At 41.5% G+C, this 22,347-nt stretch overlaps 2 protein-coding genes across 14 annotated transcripts in view; one reads left to right on the forward strand and one right to left on the reverse strand.

Moving 5' to 3' along the window:
- The window catches only part of INVS (inversin), a 241,438-nt gene extending 226,958 nt beyond the window's left edge, over nucleotides 1-14,480 (forward strand). For all 7 annotated transcript variants that reach the window (XM_039525062.1, XM_039525067.1, XM_039525060.1 and 4 more), the window contains 3 exons: nucleotides 5,437-5,669; nucleotides 7,743-7,820; nucleotides 12,486-14,480. In XM_039525062.1, the coding sequence (XP_039380996.1) occupies nucleotides 5,437-5,669; nucleotides 7,743-7,820; nucleotides 12,486-12,601 (427 nt within the window). In that variant the 3' untranslated portion in view covers nucleotides 12,602-14,480. The remainder of the gene's footprint in view (nucleotides 1-5,436; nucleotides 5,670-7,742; nucleotides 7,821-12,485) is intronic.
- A 69-nt stretch (nucleotides 14,481-14,549) lies between these two features.
- Nucleotides 14,550-22,347, reverse strand: part of TEX10 (testis expressed 10) — a 120,263-nt gene continuing 112,465 nt past the window's right edge. For all 7 annotated transcript variants that reach the window (XM_039525069.1, XM_039525071.1, XM_039525075.1 and 4 more), the window contains exons 13-15: nucleotides 21,343-21,524; nucleotides 16,905-17,115; nucleotides 14,550-14,793 (exon numbers count right to left, since the gene is read on the reverse strand). In XM_039525069.1, the coding sequence (XP_039381003.1) occupies nucleotides 14,680-14,793; nucleotides 16,905-17,115; nucleotides 21,343-21,524 (507 nt within the window). In that variant the 3' untranslated portion in view covers nucleotides 14,550-14,679. The remainder of the gene's footprint in view (nucleotides 14,794-16,904; nucleotides 17,116-21,342; nucleotides 21,525-22,347) is intronic.

Below are 22,347 nucleotides of genomic sequence, written 5' to 3' on the forward strand. Positions count from 1 at the left end.
ATAACCTTGCAACCCTCCTTTTTGGGTCAGGAACCCTTCAGTTACAACACCAGGAAATATCAGATTTAAATATCTGAAATCATGAAATTTATGATTTTTGAAATCTTATGATGGCAAAATAGACCATAAATTTGGTACGGCTCTAGATGTTACCCAGGACATAATCTGGACCATTGAACAGCTCTGTCCCCTCAATTCTCCAGCCTTTTACACTGCTTCACTGTGAGCACAACCACCCCTGGTCTGCTCACACACAGCCTCGAGCATGTAAACTGCTGTTAGCTATACCGTCTGAGTGCTATGGGCAGCCACTCTGGAATTACACTGCGGCGCAACACCAGCAAATTCCCAGTCCTAGACTTCCATCAGAAATGTGTGTCTTGTACTGCTCAGCCCTCTCCTGGAAAACACTGCTCATGTAAAGTGTATAATTTTATTACTAGAAAATGATATGCACAAACCCTGTTATCCCAAATGAAGTTTCCCGAACACTTCAATCCAAACACACTGGTTTAGATGAAACAATAAAACAAGTTTAACAACTTCGGAAAAAAAAGATTTTAGTTGATTTCAAGTAATGAGGCGTATGTCAGAATTAAAATAAAATAAAAGGTGAAACATAGCTAATACCTAGTGAACAAGCTCAGTAAATTCAGAGCAAAAGTCTCTCTTACCCCATACTCCAGCAGTCTGACTAGCTGAAATCCTTTCCCTCAGTCCCAGGGCATGTCTACACTGGCAAAGTTACAGCGCCGACAATTACAGCACTGCTCAGAGAGCACAGAATGAAAACCGCTGTTGTGTGTTCACGCTATCAGCTGCCTGCGCAATAGCATGTTCACAGTTGCGGCACCTGCAGCGCTATTTGGAGCGGTGCCCTCTGGAAAGCTATCCCACAGAGCACCTCTTTCTCTTTTGCCACTAAGACTTGTGGGAAGGCAGAGGAGGTCATGGGCATTCAGTCCCAATGCCCCGTGATGCATTGCTTCGCATCCCAGCAATCCCTGTGCTTCCGTCTGCATTTGGTGCCATCTTTCAAGGGTTTGTGTACTGCGCATGCTGCCTCTTTCAGTCTGCAGGAATGGATCCCAAACTGCTGACCAGTATGCTGCTTGCTCTCACTAACACGTCATGAGTGGCAGTGGAGTTATTCCTTGAACTACAAAGGCAAGAGGAGTGTGATGTTGATTTCACCACGCATAGTAGCTACCACATGAGATTGCTTGAGGCATTAACAGAGGTGCTGAGCACAGTGGAACACTGCTTTCGGGCTTTGGAAACAAGCACTGAGTGGTGGGATCACATCAGGCTGCATGTTTGGGATGACGAGCAGTGGCTGCTGAACTTTTGCATAAGGAAAGCCACATTCATGGGACTGTGTGATGAGCTTGCCCCAGCCCTGCGGTGCACGGACACAAGAATGAGCGCTTCCCTGTCACTGGAGAAGCGCGTGGCGATTGCACTGTGGAAACCGGCTGCTCCAGACTGCTACTAATCAGTCGCTAACCAGTTCGGAGTGGGAAAGTCAACCATTGGAGTTGTGTTGATGGAAGCGTGCAGGGCCATTAATTGCATCCTTCTCTGAAAGACTGTGACGCTGGGCAATGTGCATGACATCGTGGATGGCTTTGCACAAATGGACTTCCCTAAGTGCGGAGGGGCACTAGATGGCACACATATTCCAATTTGGCACCAGACCACCTAGACACTGAGTACAATAATCTCAAGGGGTATTTCTCAATGGTTCTCCAGGTGTTTGTGGATCACCATGAGCTTTTCACAGACGTTAACGCAGGCTGGTCCAGAAAGGTGCATGATGCACACATCTTTCAGAACACTGGGCTGTTCAGGAAGCTGCAAGCAAGGACTTTCTTCCCAGACCAGAAGATCACCGTAGGGGAAGTCGAAATACCCATTGTGATCCTGGGAGACCCTGCCTACCCCTTAATCAGGGCCGGCTCCAGACCCCAGCGCACCAAGCGCGCGCTTGGAGTGGCAGGCGGCTCCGGTGGACCTCCCGCAGGCATGCCTGCGGAGGGTCTGCTGGTCCCGCGGCTTGTGGGAGGTCCACCGGAGCTGTGGGACCAGCAGACCCTCCGCAGGCACGTCTGCAGGAGGTCCACCAGAGCCGCAGGACCGGTGACCGCCAGAGTGCCCACCGCGGCGTGCCGCCTTGCTTGGGGTGGCGCAATTCCTAGAGCCGCCCCTGCCCTTAATGCTGTGGCTCATGAAGCCATACATGGGGCAACTTGACAGCAGCAAGGAGCAGTTCAACAACAGGATGAGCAAGTGTAGGATGACTGTGGAGTGTGCATTTTTGATTAGTGCACTATTTCTGTAGCCCTCCACTTTATGTAAAAGATCCATGTGCCTTTGAAGAATGTCAGAAAAGGTAAAAACAATGAGGAATCCTTGTGGCACCCTAGAGCCTAACAAATTTATTTGGGCCCAAATAAATTTGTTAGTCTCTAGGGTGCCACAAGGATTCCTCATAGTCTGTATCAGCAAAAACAAACACCGCTACCCCTCTGAAACCTGTCAGGAAAGGTATGAACTTACTTTAATGAAGCGATATGACAGTATGTACCTGAGTGTTTTGACTCCACCAACCACTAAACTAAGAGATTAAATAAACTTGACTCTTACTTTGTTTTGCAGAGTCAATTTACCGTATTTATTGAAAATGTAAAACAGTTTGAGATACAGCCAAGCTCATCCCTTCAGCATTCTCGATTGACATCACACTAGTAACTTATATTTCTGTGGTGCACGTTAAATTTCCCTTTTCCAGAAAAATGTTTCAATTCCCACAGTCCACAAACTTCACAAATTTAGTCCTCAAAAGTGTCTCTTAAGGCATCTGGCCTGCCAAAGGTTAATTGCTTATCCTGCTCACCGAGGCTTGCAGTGCCTGTGTCCGCCTCGCTCCCTTGTCTGGTGCATTGAAGCTGGTGGCACTCTTGTGAATTGGCCCACAGTGAATTGACAAAAGCTGGAAATCTTTTGGTTGCTGTCCCTGTAGGTCTCCAGCTGGCATCAGGCACTTCAGTCTGTTATTTTCAGACAGATCTTTAACTTTACTAACAACTTTCTTAAGCTCAAAGCCTCCTTACCCATAAACCTGAGCACATAGACTGCTCGCATTTTCATTCCTGCTACAAATACGCTTCACAGTCATGGTATATAATATGCACCTAGTGTGCTGACTGAGCTTTGAATTTTTGTTAGCGCAGCACTCTGTGTGTGTTTTAATTTAACCCCCTGCTTTCCTTCTTTTTTGACTCAGAACCAGATAAGACACATTTTTGTGGAATATTTGCACATAAACTGAAGCACAGCTACATAGGTTCCCCTCCCCTTTGGTTCCCTGCAATATTTGTGTGTCTCCAAAAACTACCAGAAGGTTCTGTGAGGTCTTTGATGGCAATGACTGGATATAACGTCCATGTGACCATTTGATTTATAGATCAGTAAATACCTGCAGCACTTAATACAGGAGTAATTGTCAAGCACAGAGTACAGTTGAACATTCCTTTCCACTCAGCTGTTAAACAACTATTACCCAAACATTTTTTCTGTATTCGTCTTTACATACAGTTTGTAGACTAAATTAATAGCAAGTCATTAGTTATCCAGCAGTGTACAGGTTTTTTTTCCTGTAATGACCTATTGTTAAGTAACCAGAGCTTAGTCATAACACATACATGGATAACGTTTCCTTGACTCTGGAAGAAGTCCTGCAACAAAAAGTTTATTTACCTGCTTCTTGATTTAACTATTATAGTGTTGCTCTGTTTTGAATGGTTAAATCCCCATGTTGGTACTAGCCTTTGCTTTTCACCAGCTCTCTCTCAACTTTTTTTAAATGAATATAGAACTCATGAAAAGTGTCAGAATAACATCCCTGGAAACTTGTGGTGTCTATTTGCAAAACCAATCTGACATGGGCAGGCAACCTCACAGAGGACGAGAGGGTACTTCAGATTTCATGCATATGCAGTCCTTTGTGCCTCTGCTGCAACTGCAGTCATGGGTAGGGATGGTAGTGGTTTTTGTGATAGGCATATCTGAGATCACCAGCTCATTTCACACAGGCCACAGAAAAAGCACATCAGCTGGTAACTTTTGGTCACCTGGACTTGAATAGACAACCTATTGTAGCGGTAAAAGCCTCTAGATCTCATTAACAATCACTTGAGCCATCCAGTCCACTGTCTTATGCTCCTTCTGGTCCGATGGCTTATAACAAATTCCGGTAATGATTTTGCTTCTGGTTCTGTGTATTAGTTTATTTTACTTTTGAGCTTATTGTAAAAAGTGCTAGAAACCAAATTTCAAAGAGCAGCATTGCAAGGCTGTCATTACTGCCCAGGTGAGAGGGGATTTGTGTCCATGCGCATCCGTTCCTTCCTTGTCTTCACTGTGGAGGCTTCCAGCATGGATCTCAAACAGCAACAGGTGTGATAGCGATTCATGGGAATGTGGAAACTAGACTGATTTCACTGACTCACTTCAGAAAAGCAGCCAAACACCAGTGTCAAATACTGTCATAATTAGTAAGTTACTGTTAACGTGGGGGAAAGATTTAGAGGATTATTGGCCAGTCAGTTTATTCTCTGGTATGAAATGCCAGTACAGCGCAGACTACTAACATTTGAGGCAAGGAAAAATGTAGCTCTTCTGTGCAAGGGTTTATTAACCAAATGAAGGGGAGGGACTCAGACCTCGTCCTGAGGAAATGAAGGGATGTTTGTGAACCGTCAGTGACACATCACAGCTGCAGTGGTAAGGCTAGGAGAGAGACTGGAAGAAAGAGGGAGCAAAGATGGAGTGAAACATTTAGGGAGAACTAAGAGATTGGAGAAACCAGAGAAGGGACTGAGAGTCCTTCAGCAGGAAGAACTCTGGGTGCATAATACTGTTATTCTGGTTTGGTAGCATTTTACATCCATGTTGCTCAGGTATAAATGATGGCAAAAGCCGCAAGGCAGTGAAGAATCAGGCCCTAGAGCCTCTCAGGTTCTGTGTAGAAAGAGGAAATAGACTCAGCCAGTATCTTCCCCTATATTGTGTCAATAATTTGCAAATATACACGAGAATGCACCAGAAAAGTTTATGCCACTACATTCAGTTGTGAATGCAATGAAAAGAGAGGTAGTATTATTGATAGATTACACCACACTTATGTAGTTGTTTGTTCTTCATACTGTCCTCACTTTTGGTGATTTTTTTGGTACATTTATTATTATTATTTTGGCTGCAGATCGTTTGAAGTCTTATACTTCTAAGCAAACATTCCTCATCCAAGTGAGTTGTCAGATCAGTGGGAATTTTGTTTTCCCAGTTACTCATGTAATCCACCATGTGAACTGATGCATGTAAAACACTGAAGTTAAAACAGGTCATCTAAAACAAGTGGTGTTCTCTTCTCTCCAGTTACCAGCTTAGACAGAAATTGGTCCAGCTTTTTGGTGCTGAGCGGCAATGCAAAGAAGATGAAGACAAATGGAGACAAGAGACAGCTGCCTTTTTCATCCAGGTCGCTTGGAAGAAACAGCTGAACCATGGCCCTCTGAAATCAGTGTCTTCATGTAAAAACCTAAAATCTATAAATAAAAGCAACTCAGCCATAAAAACAAGCAAGCAATCCATCCTTAAGCAGATATACGGTAATTCTGTTGTTGTGGCAATTTAAAGTTTCAGAATTTAAGTGTTCTGTTGCTGATGCTTTCATAACTAACAATATTCCTAGATATTGGAATCTGTTATAGCTTTAATACTTCCCAAATTACTAAGGGATTTGCAGCACCAGAGTTAGAAATCCTTTTTTTTTTTTTAAACACACAGATAAATCCGGGGGGATGGGGGGGAGTTTGGATACATTTAGAAGCAAATCATTTCTAAACCTGATTTTCTTAACCTTAAAACAGTATATGGGTTACTGCACATCATTACTCCAGGACAGGTGTCCCTCAGACAGACAGACAGCTCCCCATATTTCTATTTCACCAGACCTGAATCTGGGGTGAATTTGGTTTGAATGTGGTGATCAGGGGGTGATATTGTTTATCTGCTCATTTTTAAAGTACACATACTCAGTGTTAGATATGCTGAGTTGGACACAGGTTTACTCTGGTAATTATTCAACCAAACACTATGGAAAACTTAAAAAGAAAATATACTTATTTAACCATGTTTTGTGTTGAAACTACAAAATTTACCCAAAAGTTACTTGAAATTCTATTATGGATCATATTAACAATTTTTGGAGCTGTTGATTAATAGCAGTTAACTCATGTGATTAATTTTTTTAATCACTATTTTTTTTAGTTAATTGCGATTAATCACAGTTTTAATAGCACTGTTAAACAATAGAATACCAATTCAAATTTATTAAATATTTTTGGATGTTATTTTACATTTTCAAATATCTTGATTTCAATTACAACACAGAATACAAAGTGTACACTGCTTACGCTATATTATTATTTTTGATTACAACTATTTTCACTGTCAAAAAGATAAACCAAAGAAACAGTATTTTTCAATTCACCACCTCATACAAGTACTGTAGCACAATCTCTTTATCGTGAAAGTGAAACTTACAAATGTAGATTTTTTTGGTTACATAACTGCACTCAAAAACAAAACTGTAAATCTTTAGAGCCTACAAGTCCACTCAGTCCTACTTCTCATTCAGCCAATTGCTAAGACAAACAAGTTTGTTTACATTTACAGGAGATAATGCTGCCTGCTTCTTATTTAGAATGTCACCAAAGATTTGACATAATGCAAAGAAAGCACCAATGTGAGATTTCTAAAGATAGCTACAGCACTTGACCCAAGGTTTAAGAATCTGAAGTGCCTTCCAAAATCTGAGAGGGACGAGGTGTGGCACGTGCTTTCAGAAGTCTTAAAAGAGCAACACTCTGATGCGGAAGCTACAGAACCCAAATCACCAAAAAAGAAAATCAACCTTTGCTGGTGGCATCTGATTCAGATGATGAAAATGAACATGCATTGGAATCCACATTACTTTGGATTTTTATTGAGCAGAACCCGTCATCAGCATGGATGCATGTCCTCTGGAATGGTGGTTGAAGCATGAAGGGACATGTGAATCTCTAGCGCATCTGGCACATAAATATCTTGTGATGCCAGCTACAACAGTACCATATTAACATCTGTTCTCACTTTCAGGTGACATTGTGAATAAGAAGTAGGCAGCATTATCTCCTGCAAATGTAAACAAACTTGTTTGAGCAATTGGCCGAACAAGCACTAGGACTGACTGGACTTGTAGGCTCTAAAGTTTTACATTGTTTTATTTTTGAATGCAGTTATTTTTCTGTACATAATTCTCCATTTGTAAAGTTCAACTTTCATGATACTTAGGTGAATTGAAAAATACTATTTCTTGTGTTTTTTACAGTGCAAATATTTGTAATAAAAATAAATATAAAGTGAGCACTGTACACTTTGTATTGTGTTGTAATTGAAATAAATATATTTGAACATGTAGAAAAAATCCAAAAATATTTAAATGAATGGTATTCTATTATTAACAGTGTGATTAATTTTCCATCATAAATGTGTTATGAGACTTTATGATAAGATTATTTTAATGTAAGTCTTTGTGTTTAAAATTGAGAGTGCTGCAGTTCCCAGTGAAATGGTCTATAACTGTACATAACCACAGCTGGGTGTGAATTTGTAAAAATGTGCACGTTTGTTTTTTAAAGGGCGCTCTCAAGAAGGAAAAGTTTGCCATCCAGCAAGACCTTCAAAGCATAAGCTTTCTGATGTGCACGTGATCTCAGGTAAGGGTACGGCCTTAGTGAAGCTTTGGAAGCATTTCTGGAATGTAAAACGTTATAGTTAGTTTTAGATGGCTTGAATATGAAAGGAAAATGAGGGAAACAAAACTATAGTAATAATAATAAAACCAAAAAATGAAGTAACCAAGTGAACATCCGGTCTAAGATATTGTGCCTAGACAGCTAGCACCCTGAGAGCGGGGGTTCTGTGTTCTGTCACTACTTTTGGACTTCCGAGTATTATTTTTAAATTTTTTCTTTGATATTAACTTGTTTGTTTAACAAGATATGTACAAAGAAATTTGTGTAGGAAAAACCCTATTACATGATGGCAGTTTAGGGTTAGGGTTAGGGTTAGGGTTAAGGGGAAGAGAGATGTTTAAACTCACCTGTGTGCATGTGTATACACATTTGTGCACCCTTAATTTATCAGCACAGTATCTGGTGGCCATGTAGCAGCACAGATACCCCATTTCTACACATTGGGAATCTGTGAACAAAAATTAGACAAGTACAATTGCATACATGTGCTCGTGGACACAGATATCCACATTTGACCATACTGCCCAGACACACACTGGCTTGCTGGTTAGACCTTTTTTATGATGTCATATCTGTGAACCAACTCCCAGTGACGCTAGGCTGGTACCTTCCTGCAGAAGAACTTTTTTAAAATCCCTGTCGCTGTGATGTTATAGAGTTGAGGGGCAGTGTTAGTGGGGTGGGGACAGGGAGAGACAGTTGCACAGGTGATGAAGGTGAAAGGATTTTTCTTCTTCCTGATTCTTTTTTCTTTCTTTCTACTACTGAGTCCCACTCTAGTAGCAAGTAGGTTATTGGTGAATTCCTCTGGCACGCTACAAGGCAGCCCTCTGCCTTCAGCCTCCTTGCCGCACAGCACAGCCGGTGTTACCAAGAACTGATTACTCCACACCCTCGCTGGGGATGCTGGCCGCTTGTCCCTTTTCAAGTATGCCACATTTGTACACCAGCCCTTAACAGCTAGATGCCATACACTGCACACACACATGTTACGTTTAGACGAAGTTTCCCGACGGTGTTTGGGAGTAATTGATAGATTGGGAGGTGGGGGGGTGGATTTCTATCTTTACTCTTCATTTTTAATTACTGTGGCCCAGTTTCCATTCCTGCTCCCCAAGATGCCATGCCAACCACACACTCTGCCTTTCCCACCACTGCTCTATGCTGAAAAGTGCTATGTACAAATTTAATCTCCTTCCTCTCTGGTAGGTGCTAGACGGTGGCTGCCCCAAGTCACTTACCGTTTAGGTAGATGAAACTGGTTTGATCTGGGGATCAGAGCCCACAATGCCCCTCTTAGAATCACTCTGCGGAGTCTAACTGTTAATCTTCCTTAAACCCCTTTCACGTCAGCCTTCTGCATTTGGGAGTAGCCTTGCTACCTACAGCCCGGCAGGGTGAGGGATGGAGGGGAAAGGAGCCAGGCCCAGTCCCTTTCTAATGGGCATCCTGGTACACGGGGAAAGGGCTAGTGCCCTCTCACCACTTTCCACTACAAACACTATACTGGGCGCTATTCAGCCTTTCCAGTTTAGTTCTCATAAGTAGCCATTAGCCCAGATCTGCTGCTGAAAGGCATCCGGGACTCAGGGAGAACAACAAGAGTGTTAAGGGACCCTGCTCATTAAAGGAAGAATTATACCCTGACATTTTCTCATATCCTCAGCAGGGCAAAGGGGATTGGCATCTTTTCTCTCTGTAACACTATTTTCCTAATTTCAGGAGTTACCAAGACTCCTGAAAAACAGTGTTTCAACAATTTGTTTAAATGAAACTGAAAATTATGCTCCAGTAGCAATACACGAACCCAAGCTGGGCAGTTGATGGCTATGGTGGCAGGTGTGCACCAGCTGCTATGCACACTATTGTCTGTTTTAATGCTAGATTAGGCCAGGCCCCTGGCAGCATAGGGTTGTTCTCTGCAGTACTTTACTCAGCGCTAGGCCGACTTCTATGGGAGAGGTTAATTCCTGTTCCTGTTCATTCAGTCCTTGGCCTTCCCGCTAGAACTGCCCATTGGATGTGGGCACATTGGCCACATGAATTGAACTAAGATCAAGGGACCTCTGTTCTATTCCTGGCTCTGCCACAGGCCTTCTGAGTGACTTTGGACTTCAACTGTGTGCCTCAGTTTACCCATTGTAAAATGGGGACAATGACATTGACCTCCTTTGTAAAGCACCACATAAAAGCCAGGTGTGATTAGGTAAGAGTTACAGTTGTAGGTCTCATTGCTACCAAAAGCCAGGCCGACATTTCTGGGTGTCGCTAATGAAGTCTTATCTCTGTTCTCGGCGTGAAAAGCTGTGTGCAGGTCTGGTTTCCAGGGTTGAGCAAGGATTTAGATGAATTAGAGCTAAATGCCATCATGAGTGGAAGGTAAGACATGAGGCCAGAGAAAAGGGAGCTAGCCTATTTACCAGAAAAGAGGGAGATGCTGACACAGTTTGTAATTAGCTTCAAGATCGCGAAAGCAAGGAATTTCTTAAGAGATGGCAGGACAGGGAGCAATGGCTGAGGAGGAACAAGATGTGAATAGAATTTGGGAACAAATTCTCAACAAGCTCAATCAGCGAACAGTGGACCAGACTAAGAGGACAGGTGTTAAAGCACTAGTCTGCAGTTATTCAGCAACTGCTTAGACCAATGGTAGCAGGGGTGATGCAATCACTAGTTTTGCAAAATTGGAGGGTCAGTTTGAATGGCCAGAGTGGTCCTCTCTAGTCATACCAGCTGTGGCTCAAAAACCAGACCATGCATAGTTAACAAGCTGGCTCCTTGGTTTAAAATATTTGGTGTTAGGACAATAATGAAAGAAAACTAAAAATGTTCCTAGGCTCTTTTCTTGGTGCTCTCCGACTCATTTAGATCAAGTCCCAGGGAAGTCTTAAAGCAGCACTGCCCTTGGAGTTACATTATAACGGTAGATACATTTCTGTCACAAGAGACAAACATGCTCTTTCTTCCACTATTTAAGAGAACCTCTAGTCAGTCTCAATATAGCCTAGAAAGCTACCAGACAAGTGTTTAATCTGCCACCTTTGCATACTGAGTCGTGGAACAGCTGAAGATAGATTTTAAAACTTAAATAGTGTTTTGCTTAGTTTTGGTTTTAGGGGCAACAAATCTCTCTGCTCTTGTCTCTTATGCACTAGAAAGGCTTTCTTTTGCAGCTTTGCGTTGACTTTACCTTTCATAACTTGGTGATAAGTAGGATAGTGATAGGACCTTTGCCCAGGGCCTGTAGAACAGTACCTACTTTCATTCACCTAATAGGAGCTTAGGGAACTTTAGCCCCGACTTGAAGACAATAACGTGTTTTCCATCTGACGCCCTTCGTGCATGACATTAAGTTTGTTGGAAAAGTTCAGAGCTGTCAGTGGCTAATGCCAGAAACAGTATTTTTGACGTAGTTGTCTAGCGTAGGTCAAAATGGACTCACGTTTGATTCATCGCTCTGAGACGGGTACAGCTGGGAAGGAGAAGAATATTGGCACTAACAAACATTCTTGTGCCTTGTGAAAAAGTGTACGGTGACAAATCTGCCAACTGGGGACTGGCACCAAACTAGTTTAACATCCTCACTGGCGTACGCAGGCTGAAAATTTTGGGATGGGGACAAAAAAAATAGTATTGATAAGAGGCAGCTTATGCCCCAGGTATGGTACAACAGCCAAGCCCTGGAAGGAAGCACAGCCACTGCTCAAGAAGAGAGGGGGGAGGAACATGGCAAAGGATAAAAACTGAACTTGCTGGATGTTGTGAAAAACCTATTTTAGCCCCTGGGGAAGGGGAGAGAGAGCAGGGTTCCTCTGCCAGCCCAGACCATGTTTGACAAATAATGCAACCAGGAAGTATTTGTTTAAAAGAACTGATTGTAAATGGCTGGCTTTTTCTCACAATCTTGTGCACTTTTATTCTTTATACTGTCTTGTGGCAGGGAAGTTATTTACACATTGGATCATGAACTAGGTTAAAAAAACCACACCAGTGTTTGTCAGATATACAATATTTTGTACCTATGATAGAAAACCTATCAGGAGTTTGGAATTCCCTACTTCAGAAGCAGGTTTTGCTGGTGTCAAGCTGGATTCTGCTCTCGTAATTCAAAGCTGAGCAAGTCTCAAATGGTCATGTGCACACTGTGAGAGGTTCTTGTTTTGTTTTCAAATGAAAGGTTTGTAAATCGTCAAGCTCCCACAAACAATATTAAAAAAAATATCTTGCTGGTTCCTGGGCAATTTCAACAAACCAGCTGTTCAGTTGCCAGTGATACGCCTGTCACCTGTAAACGTTTCAATAATTAGCTAGAGCAAAGTAGGTGCCTAAGTCACTTAAGTACTTCTGAAAATTCTATTTACATGAAGTGCAGTAATGAATGTGCCTGCCTCCCCGGCTTGCGATAGAGTGAAACAGAACCATGGACTCAGGCTGAGTTGTCAGGAAGGGGTTTCTGGCAAGCTCATGAAACTTTGGACATTTCTGTTAAATGGCCTCATTTACACAATGAAGTAGTCATAGTTTATGCAGATTTGAACACTAGGATCCACAGCCGACTGCAGCTTTTCTTTAAAAAAAAAAATCAATATTACCCCATAGAACTAACCACATTTTTTGTTTTTACAGTAAGCAACCTGCAGTATGTTCACCTGCTGGAGAATGAAGGAAAACTGAAGCAGTTTTCATACAACATGAGACCAACCACTGCTGCAAAGTCAAAAACCAAAAGACCTGAGCATTAAGCAAAGCTGAGTAGTAGTAATAGGGAACCTGAAAACAACTTAAAGACTACTCCCCAGTTCTACAGGGATGTATGAAATCTTTCTTGTAATTGAAGAAAGTATACAAAATATTAAGCTAACAAAGGTATTTTCCGTTATTGTATTATCTCAGTGCTGTATGCCAAACCAGACTTCCAGGGAGTTGAACTCATTCCGTGTATGAATGAAATGTAGAATTAAAGAGTAATTTATTTATTTGCTGACATTACAGAATTTCAACTTTCATCAAATTGAGAGGTAGGCTGGAATTAGCAATTTACAGAATTTATCAAAATTATCCATAAATATGTTTTGAGTGTGTTAATTACAGCCCTATGTTCAGCCACATATGGGGTATGAAAAAAACTTAATACTGCACCTGCTCATTATATAGCCTTCTCCAGCCCTATCAAAGCACTTTTGATTTATGAAAGTTAAAATAAAACTTCCTGGGAGAATAATATAAGTACGTAGTTTTCTCTAGGTAAAAAGCATAAAACAAGGGCTAGTTCTACACTTAGATTAATAATTTGGGCTTCTAATCTAGAGGGAATTTCAGCTCCCTATCTCCCTTCCTATCACCCAGTTAATATCCAGATCTATGAAACAGCCAGTTTGTCAATGCAATCCACATATTTATTCTTAATTTTAAAGGGGGGGGGTGAACTAATATGGCTCCCACCCTTTCGAGAGATGATTCCACACTCCGCTATCAAGTGAATATTCCTAGTATTGCTATATATTAAAATTATTTGTTCATTTCCATCCCATTATACCATAGCGTACCCCCTCGGGAATATCCTAATCAATTTCTCTCCATCCTTTGTGTTCACGACCTTTCAGATGGAATGATGCAAGCTTTTGTTTCGATATTTCCAAGTCAAAGTTTCTCAGAACTTTTCATCCCACAAAAATTTGATTTTACTTTTTGGGGTGAAAGCAAATGCCGAAGTATTGGAATTTCCTGTGGGACTGAAATCATTTTTTCCAAACTGCTCTAATCACATGTTAGATGTGCAGAGCCAGTTATATTAAAGGGTTAACTATTTTAGAAAATCTTTGTCACTGTGTCTCATTTTACCCCAAATTCAGAGTACCAAAAGCTTTGCAATTACCTGTAATAAGTATCTGAAAATCTACACAGAGCAGAAAGTATAGCCTCCACTAGGAATGAGTGCATCTGCTCAACAGCAACCTGTGTGCTCTGATTCTTCACTAAAGGGGAACATTGTGTTTGAGCTCAGTGTTAGATACTAACGTACTGGTAGAAATTGTGACTCAAAGAAAGGACCATGTTAATTGTTAAGTTTCTAGGGTGAAAGGCTGGCTCTATAGAAGTCAGTGGGGCCAGGATTTCACCACTTCAGCCTCTCCCCTCAAAACAAAGTAAATTTCTTTGTTAGTGAAATTGTCACTATATATCGACACACACACACCATGGGGCCTTCTCCCACTGACATCAGCTGGAGTTTTGCCATTGACTTCACAAGTGAAACTGAAAGGCAGACAAGGGGATCACTTTGGTGGACATGTAAGAAAAAAGGAACATGTTACATAATTTTTTTTCTTAAACTTTTGTCCTAAGCATGTTGAATATTATTACTTTGACTTTATTCTTTACTACATTTCTATTTTTTATATTCAATAAATATCCAAAATATTGTTATTCCACCTTAAAAAGCATGGAGTAGTATTTTTGCATTGTATATTACACAATGAAATCATTTCAATGTTGTTATAAATAATGGAAAATGACTGGAGTCAATACAAGAATCCAATAAACAAAGGAGATGCTCTCCACATCACAGTGACAGCATTTAATATTTTCACTTCCTCAGCATATCCTCTCCTGCAGTCAGTTTTACCTAATCTACTTTCACTGCAATGTTACATTACTTTGGTCTTGACGCAAGAAAGTAGTACAAACAGATTTTATGGAAAAAAAATTTATTTAAAGTTCCACTTAAAAATTTTTTGTAACAAACATTGGCCCAACATTTTCCTCTCAGAATTAAATGGAAGTAAACACTTGTGAAAGCAGATGTAGAATGTTCATCTCTTCAATATTCTGTGCTAATAGCACCGGGTCCCTGTGGATGTGTGGCAAGATATATGTTGAAACAGTAATGGAGGTCTGTTAGCCATTGCTCTTGGACTTCACCACTCTTCAATGTCTGGAGGCAAAAAGGAAACATGTGACCCAATGAACTAACAGTACTACTCAGGAAGCTTCAGTTGTTGGCTTGATATTTTCAGTTAACCAGACATTCTATTGCAAACAAGAAATCAAATACAGAGGATCCTTGTTCACTTACACACCATGTAATTATTGAGAAAAAGAGAAGCCATCATTTGGAGTTCAAGAAATATTAGCAGAGAGACAGTGCTCTAGTGAAATGATCATATTAAGACTTCATTACTTTTTACAAAATCAGCTACAGATCATTTATATGATACTATGAAGGGTGTGTGACTTTATCTGCTAAGTGTGGTTCACTTGCTATTTCAGAGTGTACCGTGATGCAGTCTCTATGCTATTTTAATCATGTTTGTTTGCTTAGTTCCAATTCTGCAATTTACAATGCATTTCCAAATCATTAGTGGAAATGATTGAGGCTCTACTACAGCAGGAAGAATCACTGGCCATGTCTACAGTAAGGAGTTTTATAAAAACATTCTCACCAGGGCCACTACTAGATGAACCACTGAGAGTTCTAGGGTAGACAACACTCCAGCATGCTAGTTATGCCAACAGGGAGTGTAACACCACAGCCACTGGCCGAGCAGGTTTAAATACCATGGTGTTTAACACCAGAAGCCCAGCCTGTCATCTTCTCTTCATAGAATATGGCAGAGGCTCTTTCAGGGCACATCTACACTTAGGGTGGTGTGTAAAGTACCTAACATAGGTATACGTAGCAGTGTGGATGGTGAGACATGGTACAGGTGAGTAGAGCAGAGTGCTACTTGGCTCAGTACATGCCCAAGCAGCCTCTCCCATATCTCAGGGAAGGGTCTAGCAGTGGGGAAGCAGTGGGCAAAGGCTCCGACAGCTTCCTGGAGCTGTTAGAGCCTTTTCTGCTCCTGGAGCCTTTCACTGCTGGGTGTAGCTACACGCTGCAGTGACAAGTACACAACCTGCCATTCACTGTGGTGTTTAGCTACACATGTAGTACCTGTACTCTCCACACCACCCTAAGTGCAGCTATAGCCTTACTGGCTCCTGTGGACATGATAGGCCTGGGGGAATGCACAGGCTGTGGCTTTTCAAGGAACCACCTAGTGAAGTCTAAAAAAGCCACATTTGCCCTCCTGCTTTAAAGCTAAAGGACATCCTAACCCACTCCATCAAAACAAGTAACCTATTTGAGACACCTGCTTTTCAGATCGACAGTCCCAAAACAAGTACAGTAACACTGCTGAGAAATCCTGGCTGCAGCCCACTCAGCAAACAGAAGCAGTAAGTGCTGCACCTGTTATAACAGTCATGTTTTGGGGTTACACAATGTTCCCCAATTAGACAGCAGGAAGCCTGACACCACATGAACTGCCCTTCTTTCAAGATTAGGTCTCACCGATTCATGCTGGGTCTCTGTTCTTTCTCCCCACCCAGGTAGTGAAGTGTGACTGTACATATTTTAGGAAAGTTTGTTCCAATTTGATGCTGTTCTATAACTCAGTGACAAACTATCAGGTTCCTCATTTTTCACAAATGTTTTACTGTTTTAGTGTAAACTCATGGATTGACCCTAGTTTGTCTCCCTCACTGAAGTCCCTTCTACATCAAGTTGTTGACTGTAACAAAAATAACCAAACTCAGATGCATTTTGCCATTGAATAGATTCTGGTGTCCAGGGCCCCTTGACTAGGCTACTGTTCCCCATGGCTACAAGTTTAGAGGTTGGTCTTCCTTGTCAGTGAGAGCCTAAGCAGAGAAATCTGCACAGCAGCAATGGAATGGCCTTCCTGACACTGACTGACAGTGGCACACTGCACGCTTTTGGCATTCCCAGAGAATGCCTCATGACACAGCAGCCAGTGAGGATCATCACTGATAAGTAGCACATGTTCACACAGGTAGCCCCCCTATTCGGTGGGCTGCCCTGTCAAGGCATACAGAAGGCAGCTATGGACCACGATTTGGACTCCATGAGCCACATTCTGGGCGCCTTTTTTTGTATGTGATTTGAATGAGTGTTGTGTGCAACTTAGGGTTGTTGAGGTTTATTCTCACTGCTAGAATAAGATATTCTTAAAGTCTTCTGGAAAAAAAATAGTTTCATACCATAATATCCTTGACAATCTGTTGCACAAGAAGTTCACTTGTCACCATGTGACTCCTGAGCTGTCCATGCTGCATTAGCAAACGCAACAACTGTCCAATGACAGGCAGTTCTTCCCGACAGGCCCTGCTCACTTGAAGACTCTGCAGCATCAACCTAAACACTCGTGGCACGAGAGCTAGCACCGAAATACACGATCCCCATAACATGTCCCTGGGGAGAGGAAATAACAAGCAATTAACAGACTTGGCAATTTCTCAAGCGCAGAATAGAAGTGTGTTGAAAGTGTGCTCCCAGACCGTATCCTTATCTGCACAAGTCAAGGTATCCATAAAGTTAAGATTAACAGATTTGATAGTCTGTTTTCAACTATACACACATGACATTTCATGGGGATGCAGTAAATCCACATGAGAGAGTATTAGAGAAATACAACAATATTCCACAAGGGTCACACAGCAAGTAAAGGAGAATAAAATTTACATCCACTTCCGGACCTTACTGATATGGAGGAAGCCTTTGTGTTAACTTATGGTGGTAATTAGACCCCTTCCCCAACCAAGCAGAGATAAAGACAGTAACTTTTACTCTGTGTGTTTAAAAGGCACAAGAAACTAGCAGGGAGAGGGACACGAGGTGTTCATCAGCCATAAAATAATAACTACCGTATATACTCGTTCATAAGCCGAATTGTTTTAGTAAAAAAGGGAAGCACCATAGAGGGGGGTCGGCTTAAGAATGGGTATAGAGAGGGAGAGGTGGGACACAGCCTTCCCCCCCCCCCCCCAACAGAGCGTGCCAGGAGAGGCAGCACAGCCAGAAGGGAAGAGGCGGGGCCAGAGTCTCTCCACTTCTGGCCACTCTGCTCTCCCCCGAGCCTCTGAAGCCGCTGCAGCTTCGGGGCTGGCAGGCTGCAGCTGTGCTGCTTGGCCCCACCCCCCAGAGCAGGCTGCAGCCATGCTGCCCAGCCCGCTGGAGCATCCTGCAGCTGTGTCGCCCGGCCCAGACCGCTGGAACATGCTGCGGCCGCACTGCCCAGCCTGCCCGAGCAGCTCCAGCCAGGCCAGTGACATCCTCCCCTGGCCCTCCCCAGAGAAGGTGGGAAGGGATGGGATGGGGAGAATGTGGGGATCCCAGGCTAGGGTGAAGACATAGGGGGTGGGGTGGTCACAGGGGTTACTCCCCTGACTCCCAGCTTCTCCCCTCAAAAAAGTTTCCCCACCAGCTGCTGTCCCGGCCGTCAGGGTAAGCAGCTGGTGCACTGGGACACGTTGTTTACTTAGGTTTACCTCCGTGCCTGTGGACGCTCGAGGTAAACAAACCATCTCGGCCCACCAGCGGCTTATCCTGGTGGCCTGGGAGCCAAAGTTTGCTGACCCTTGAATTATAGGGTCAGCTTATGAACGGGTTATACATTTTTTTCCATTTTTACTTAAACATCGGGGGGGGGAGGGGTCGGCTTATAAATGAACCGGCTTATGATTGAGTATATACGGTAGGCCCTACATACAGTTTTTAATGTAAATTCTAAAACTAAAAACTAGGGCTGTCAAGCAATTTAAAAAATTAATCACGATTAATCGCACTGTTAAACAATAGAATATCATTTATTTTCAATATTTTTGGATGTTTACTACATTTTCAAATATATTAATTTCAATCACAACAGAATAGAAAGTGTACAGTGTTCACTTTATATTTGATTACAAATATTTGCTCTGTAAAAAACAAAAAAAATTATTTTTCAATTCACTTCATACAAGTACTGTAGCGCAATCTCTTTATCATGAAAATTGAATTTACAAATGTAGAATTGTGTACAAAAAAACTGCATTCAAAGATAAAACAATGTAAAACTTTAGAGCCTACAAGCCCACACAGTCCTACTTCTTGGTCAGCCAATCACTCAGACAAACAAGGTTGGTTACAATTTGCAGGAGATAATGCTGCCTGCTTCTTGTGTACAATGTCACCTGAAAGTGAGAACACGCGTTCACATGGCACTGTTGTAGCTGGCGTTGCAAGATATTTACGTGCCAGATGCGCTAAAGATTCATACGTCCCTTCATGCTTCAACTACCATTCCAGAGGACATGCATCCATGCTGATGACGGGTTCTGATCGATAAAAATCCAAAGCAGTGTGAACCAATGCATGTTAATTTTCATCATCTGGGTCAGATGCCACCAGCAGAAGGTTAATTTTCTTTTTTGGTGGTTTGGGTTTTGTAGTTTCAGCATTGGAGCGTTGCTCTTTTAAGACTTCTGAAAGCATGCTCCACACCTCTTCTTTCTCAGATTTTGGAAGGCACTTCAGATTCTTAAACCTTGGGTCAAGTGCTGTAGCTATTTTTAGAAATCTCACAGAGGCACTTTCTTTGCGTTTTGTCAAATCTGCAGCAAAAGTGTTCTTAAAACGAACAACATGTGCTGGGTCATCATCTGACTGCTAAAACATGAAATTTATGCAGAAGGTGGGTAAAACAGCAGGAGACATACAATTCTCGCCCCAAAGAGTACAGTCACAAATTTAATTGACGCTTTTGTTTTTATTTTTTTAAACGAGCATCATCAGCATGGAAGCTGTCCTCTGGAATGGTGGTCAAAGCATGGAAGGGGCATATGAATGTTTAGCTTATCTGGCATGTAAATACCTTGCAACGCCAGCTACAAAAGTGCCATGTGAACACCTGTTCTCACTTTCAGGTGACATTGTAAATAAGAAGCAGGCAGATGTATCTACTGCAAATTGTAACCAACCTTGTTTCTCTGAGTGATTGGCTGACCAAGAAGTAGGACTGAGTGGACTCGTAGGCTCAAAAATTTTACACAGTTTTGGTTTTGAGTGCAGTTATGTAACCAAAAAAAAATCTGCATTTATAAGTTACACTTTCACGATGAAAAGATTGCACATCAGTTCTTGCATGAGGTGAATTGAAAAATACTCTCTTTTGTTTATCATTATTACAGTGATATTTGTAATAAAAAATAATAATATAAAGTGAGCACTGTGTACTTCGTATTGTGTTGTAATTGAAATCAATATTGAAAATGTAGAAAAACATCCACAAATATTTAATAAATTTCAATTGGTATTCTACTGTTATAAGTGCGATTACTCACAATTAATTTTTTGAGTTAATCACGAGTTAACTGCGATTAATTGACAGCCCAACAAAAAAACCATTTGATATGAAAACAATTGTTCTCTTTATTGTACAGCGGTTAACATCACATCCACCACAATCTCTCCATTACTGAGAGAACAGCTATAGTCCCTGAAATCCAACCACCCGCAGACAGTGATCAAACCAGCAGTCAAAGGGGGTGCTAGAATAGTCCTCAACTGTGATGACTAAATTAACAAGGCCAATCGTCAACTCTCTGACACCACCTACTGCAAAGAACTCAATGAAGACCCTGCACCACAATTCAGCCAGGAATTTAAAGATATCATCAAATCCTTCTCCAGACAACTCTAACAGAAATGCTACAACCTCACCCCACCCACCCCCACAAACCCATCCCAAAGACCTTCTACATGCTTACCAAGATACACAATCAAGGGAACCCAGGCAGACCCATATCTGGGCATGGCACTCTTACTAAAGTAATATCAGAACTCATAGAAACCATGCTTAAAACCGCTCAGCACACAAAGGGCCAGTTTCCTGCAGGACAACTGCCTTTCTCCAGAAACTCTGCAATACTAACATCTTTTCTCAGAATACCACCCTTGCCATGATGGATGTCACCTCCCAATACACCAACATCCCTCACAATGAGAGCATCGCTGCCTGCCCCAGATATCTACACGACAATGGATAACCCTCAGATATCCATCCCAAACAGATAGTCAACCTCATCCATTACAACTTGTCTATTTCACCAATAAAAGATGAGGTACTATCTATCTTGTTTCTTTAAAAAAAACACATTCCATCTACAATGGTAAATATACTTGCGTGGTTTAAATAGATCTAGCCTTTTTTAGTCAAACTGATTTCCAAATTCTATAAAATCACGTTTGAGAAGCTTTGCTAAAGCTCAATAGCCTAGTTAGTTAAGCGTATAGACTAATTAAAAGCACCAGTGTCTTAGAACAATGACTTTCTAAATCCAAGAATTTTAAGTGTCACTTTCACTGTTCCTAATGAACCAAGGGCTAAATCCAAAGATTAAGGTATAAATGCCTACCTTTCCAAAGCCAAGATATAACATTGTTTTCTGGCATAACCTACAACAACTATAATAAGCAAAAGCTTTGAAATAACATTTTATAAATTCCAGCTAACCGTACATACGGTGGGGTTTTCCTAAATCCAACAATTATTTCAGAATAAGCATGAATAGGGGCCAAAGCACAAAGTGAAACAAGTCACAGTATTCAAACATAGATGTTAAATTAAAGAAATTCTCTGTCATTTACAACAAGCATTACCTCTTCCGCACATGTTCTGCATCCTCTTTGTCTAAAGTTAACAGGAAGTAAAGTAGACTATAACAGCAAGAGGCTAGAAACTTGTGTAGATTTTCACTAAGGATGCAAGCTTGATCCAGGAGCTTACTCATGGCACACAAAACAGATCCAGCTGTGCTATCAGGTATTACAGCCAGTCCAACCTAGGAGACAAAACAAGTTCATTATCTCTGATACAAACAGTCTTTTATTGGCATACAAACACAGCTAGAGTAGAACATTTCGCTTCTAGAATATCACAAAAAAATCACTTACCCTCCTATTCAAATTAATACAGTCAACAACTTTTTTAAATTGCCCTAATTTTCCCTTGGGAAGCAACTCCCATGTTAAACTGAAGGCAAAGTATTAACATAAATCTAAATATCCAGTAATAATAAATAAAATATGCCATATAGCAATGCCACGTTTATTACGTTTAGTTAAACAAACATTTATTCCAGCTCAAGGTAAGGATTTAAAGCAAAAATGATCAGAAAAACAAAAGCAATGGTCAATTGATGTTGCTTTTCTTGGCTGGGGGTGGAAGAGTTCTCTGTGTTTCACAAGAAGCCCTATTTTTCTCCCACTTGAAGTTTCCCAATCCAAAAGCCCTGCATCACAGCCACCAATTCTCCCATCAAGGACTAGACAGGACTCACTTGGGCCCATGAGCACTGCTGCCTAATGTAGACAGGTCACTCTTGAGCACAGAACCTAGGCCACACACAGAAAAACTCTTTTTGCAGTGTTCCCAGCCTACAAAGTGAAATAACAGGATCCAACATCAAACTGAAGAGCACTAATCTGGGGTACGAGTCTGGATCCATAATGCTTTGAGAAATTTTCATTTGAGGTCAACAGTAAAGAGTAGACACAAATTTCCTTCACTACACATCTCTGTATAGCCAAATAGGAACTTAATGTTCATTTATCAGTAATTAGTCATTTTTATAAAATCTTCCAATGTCCTATGACCGTTGGCAA

This window comes from Mauremys reevesii, linkage group 2 (assembly GCF_016161935.1).
Source record: "Mauremys reevesii isolate NIE-2019 linkage group 2, ASM1616193v1, whole genome shotgun sequence".
NCBI classification, from domain to species: Eukaryota; Metazoa; Chordata; order Testudines; family Geoemydidae; genus Mauremys; species Mauremys reevesii.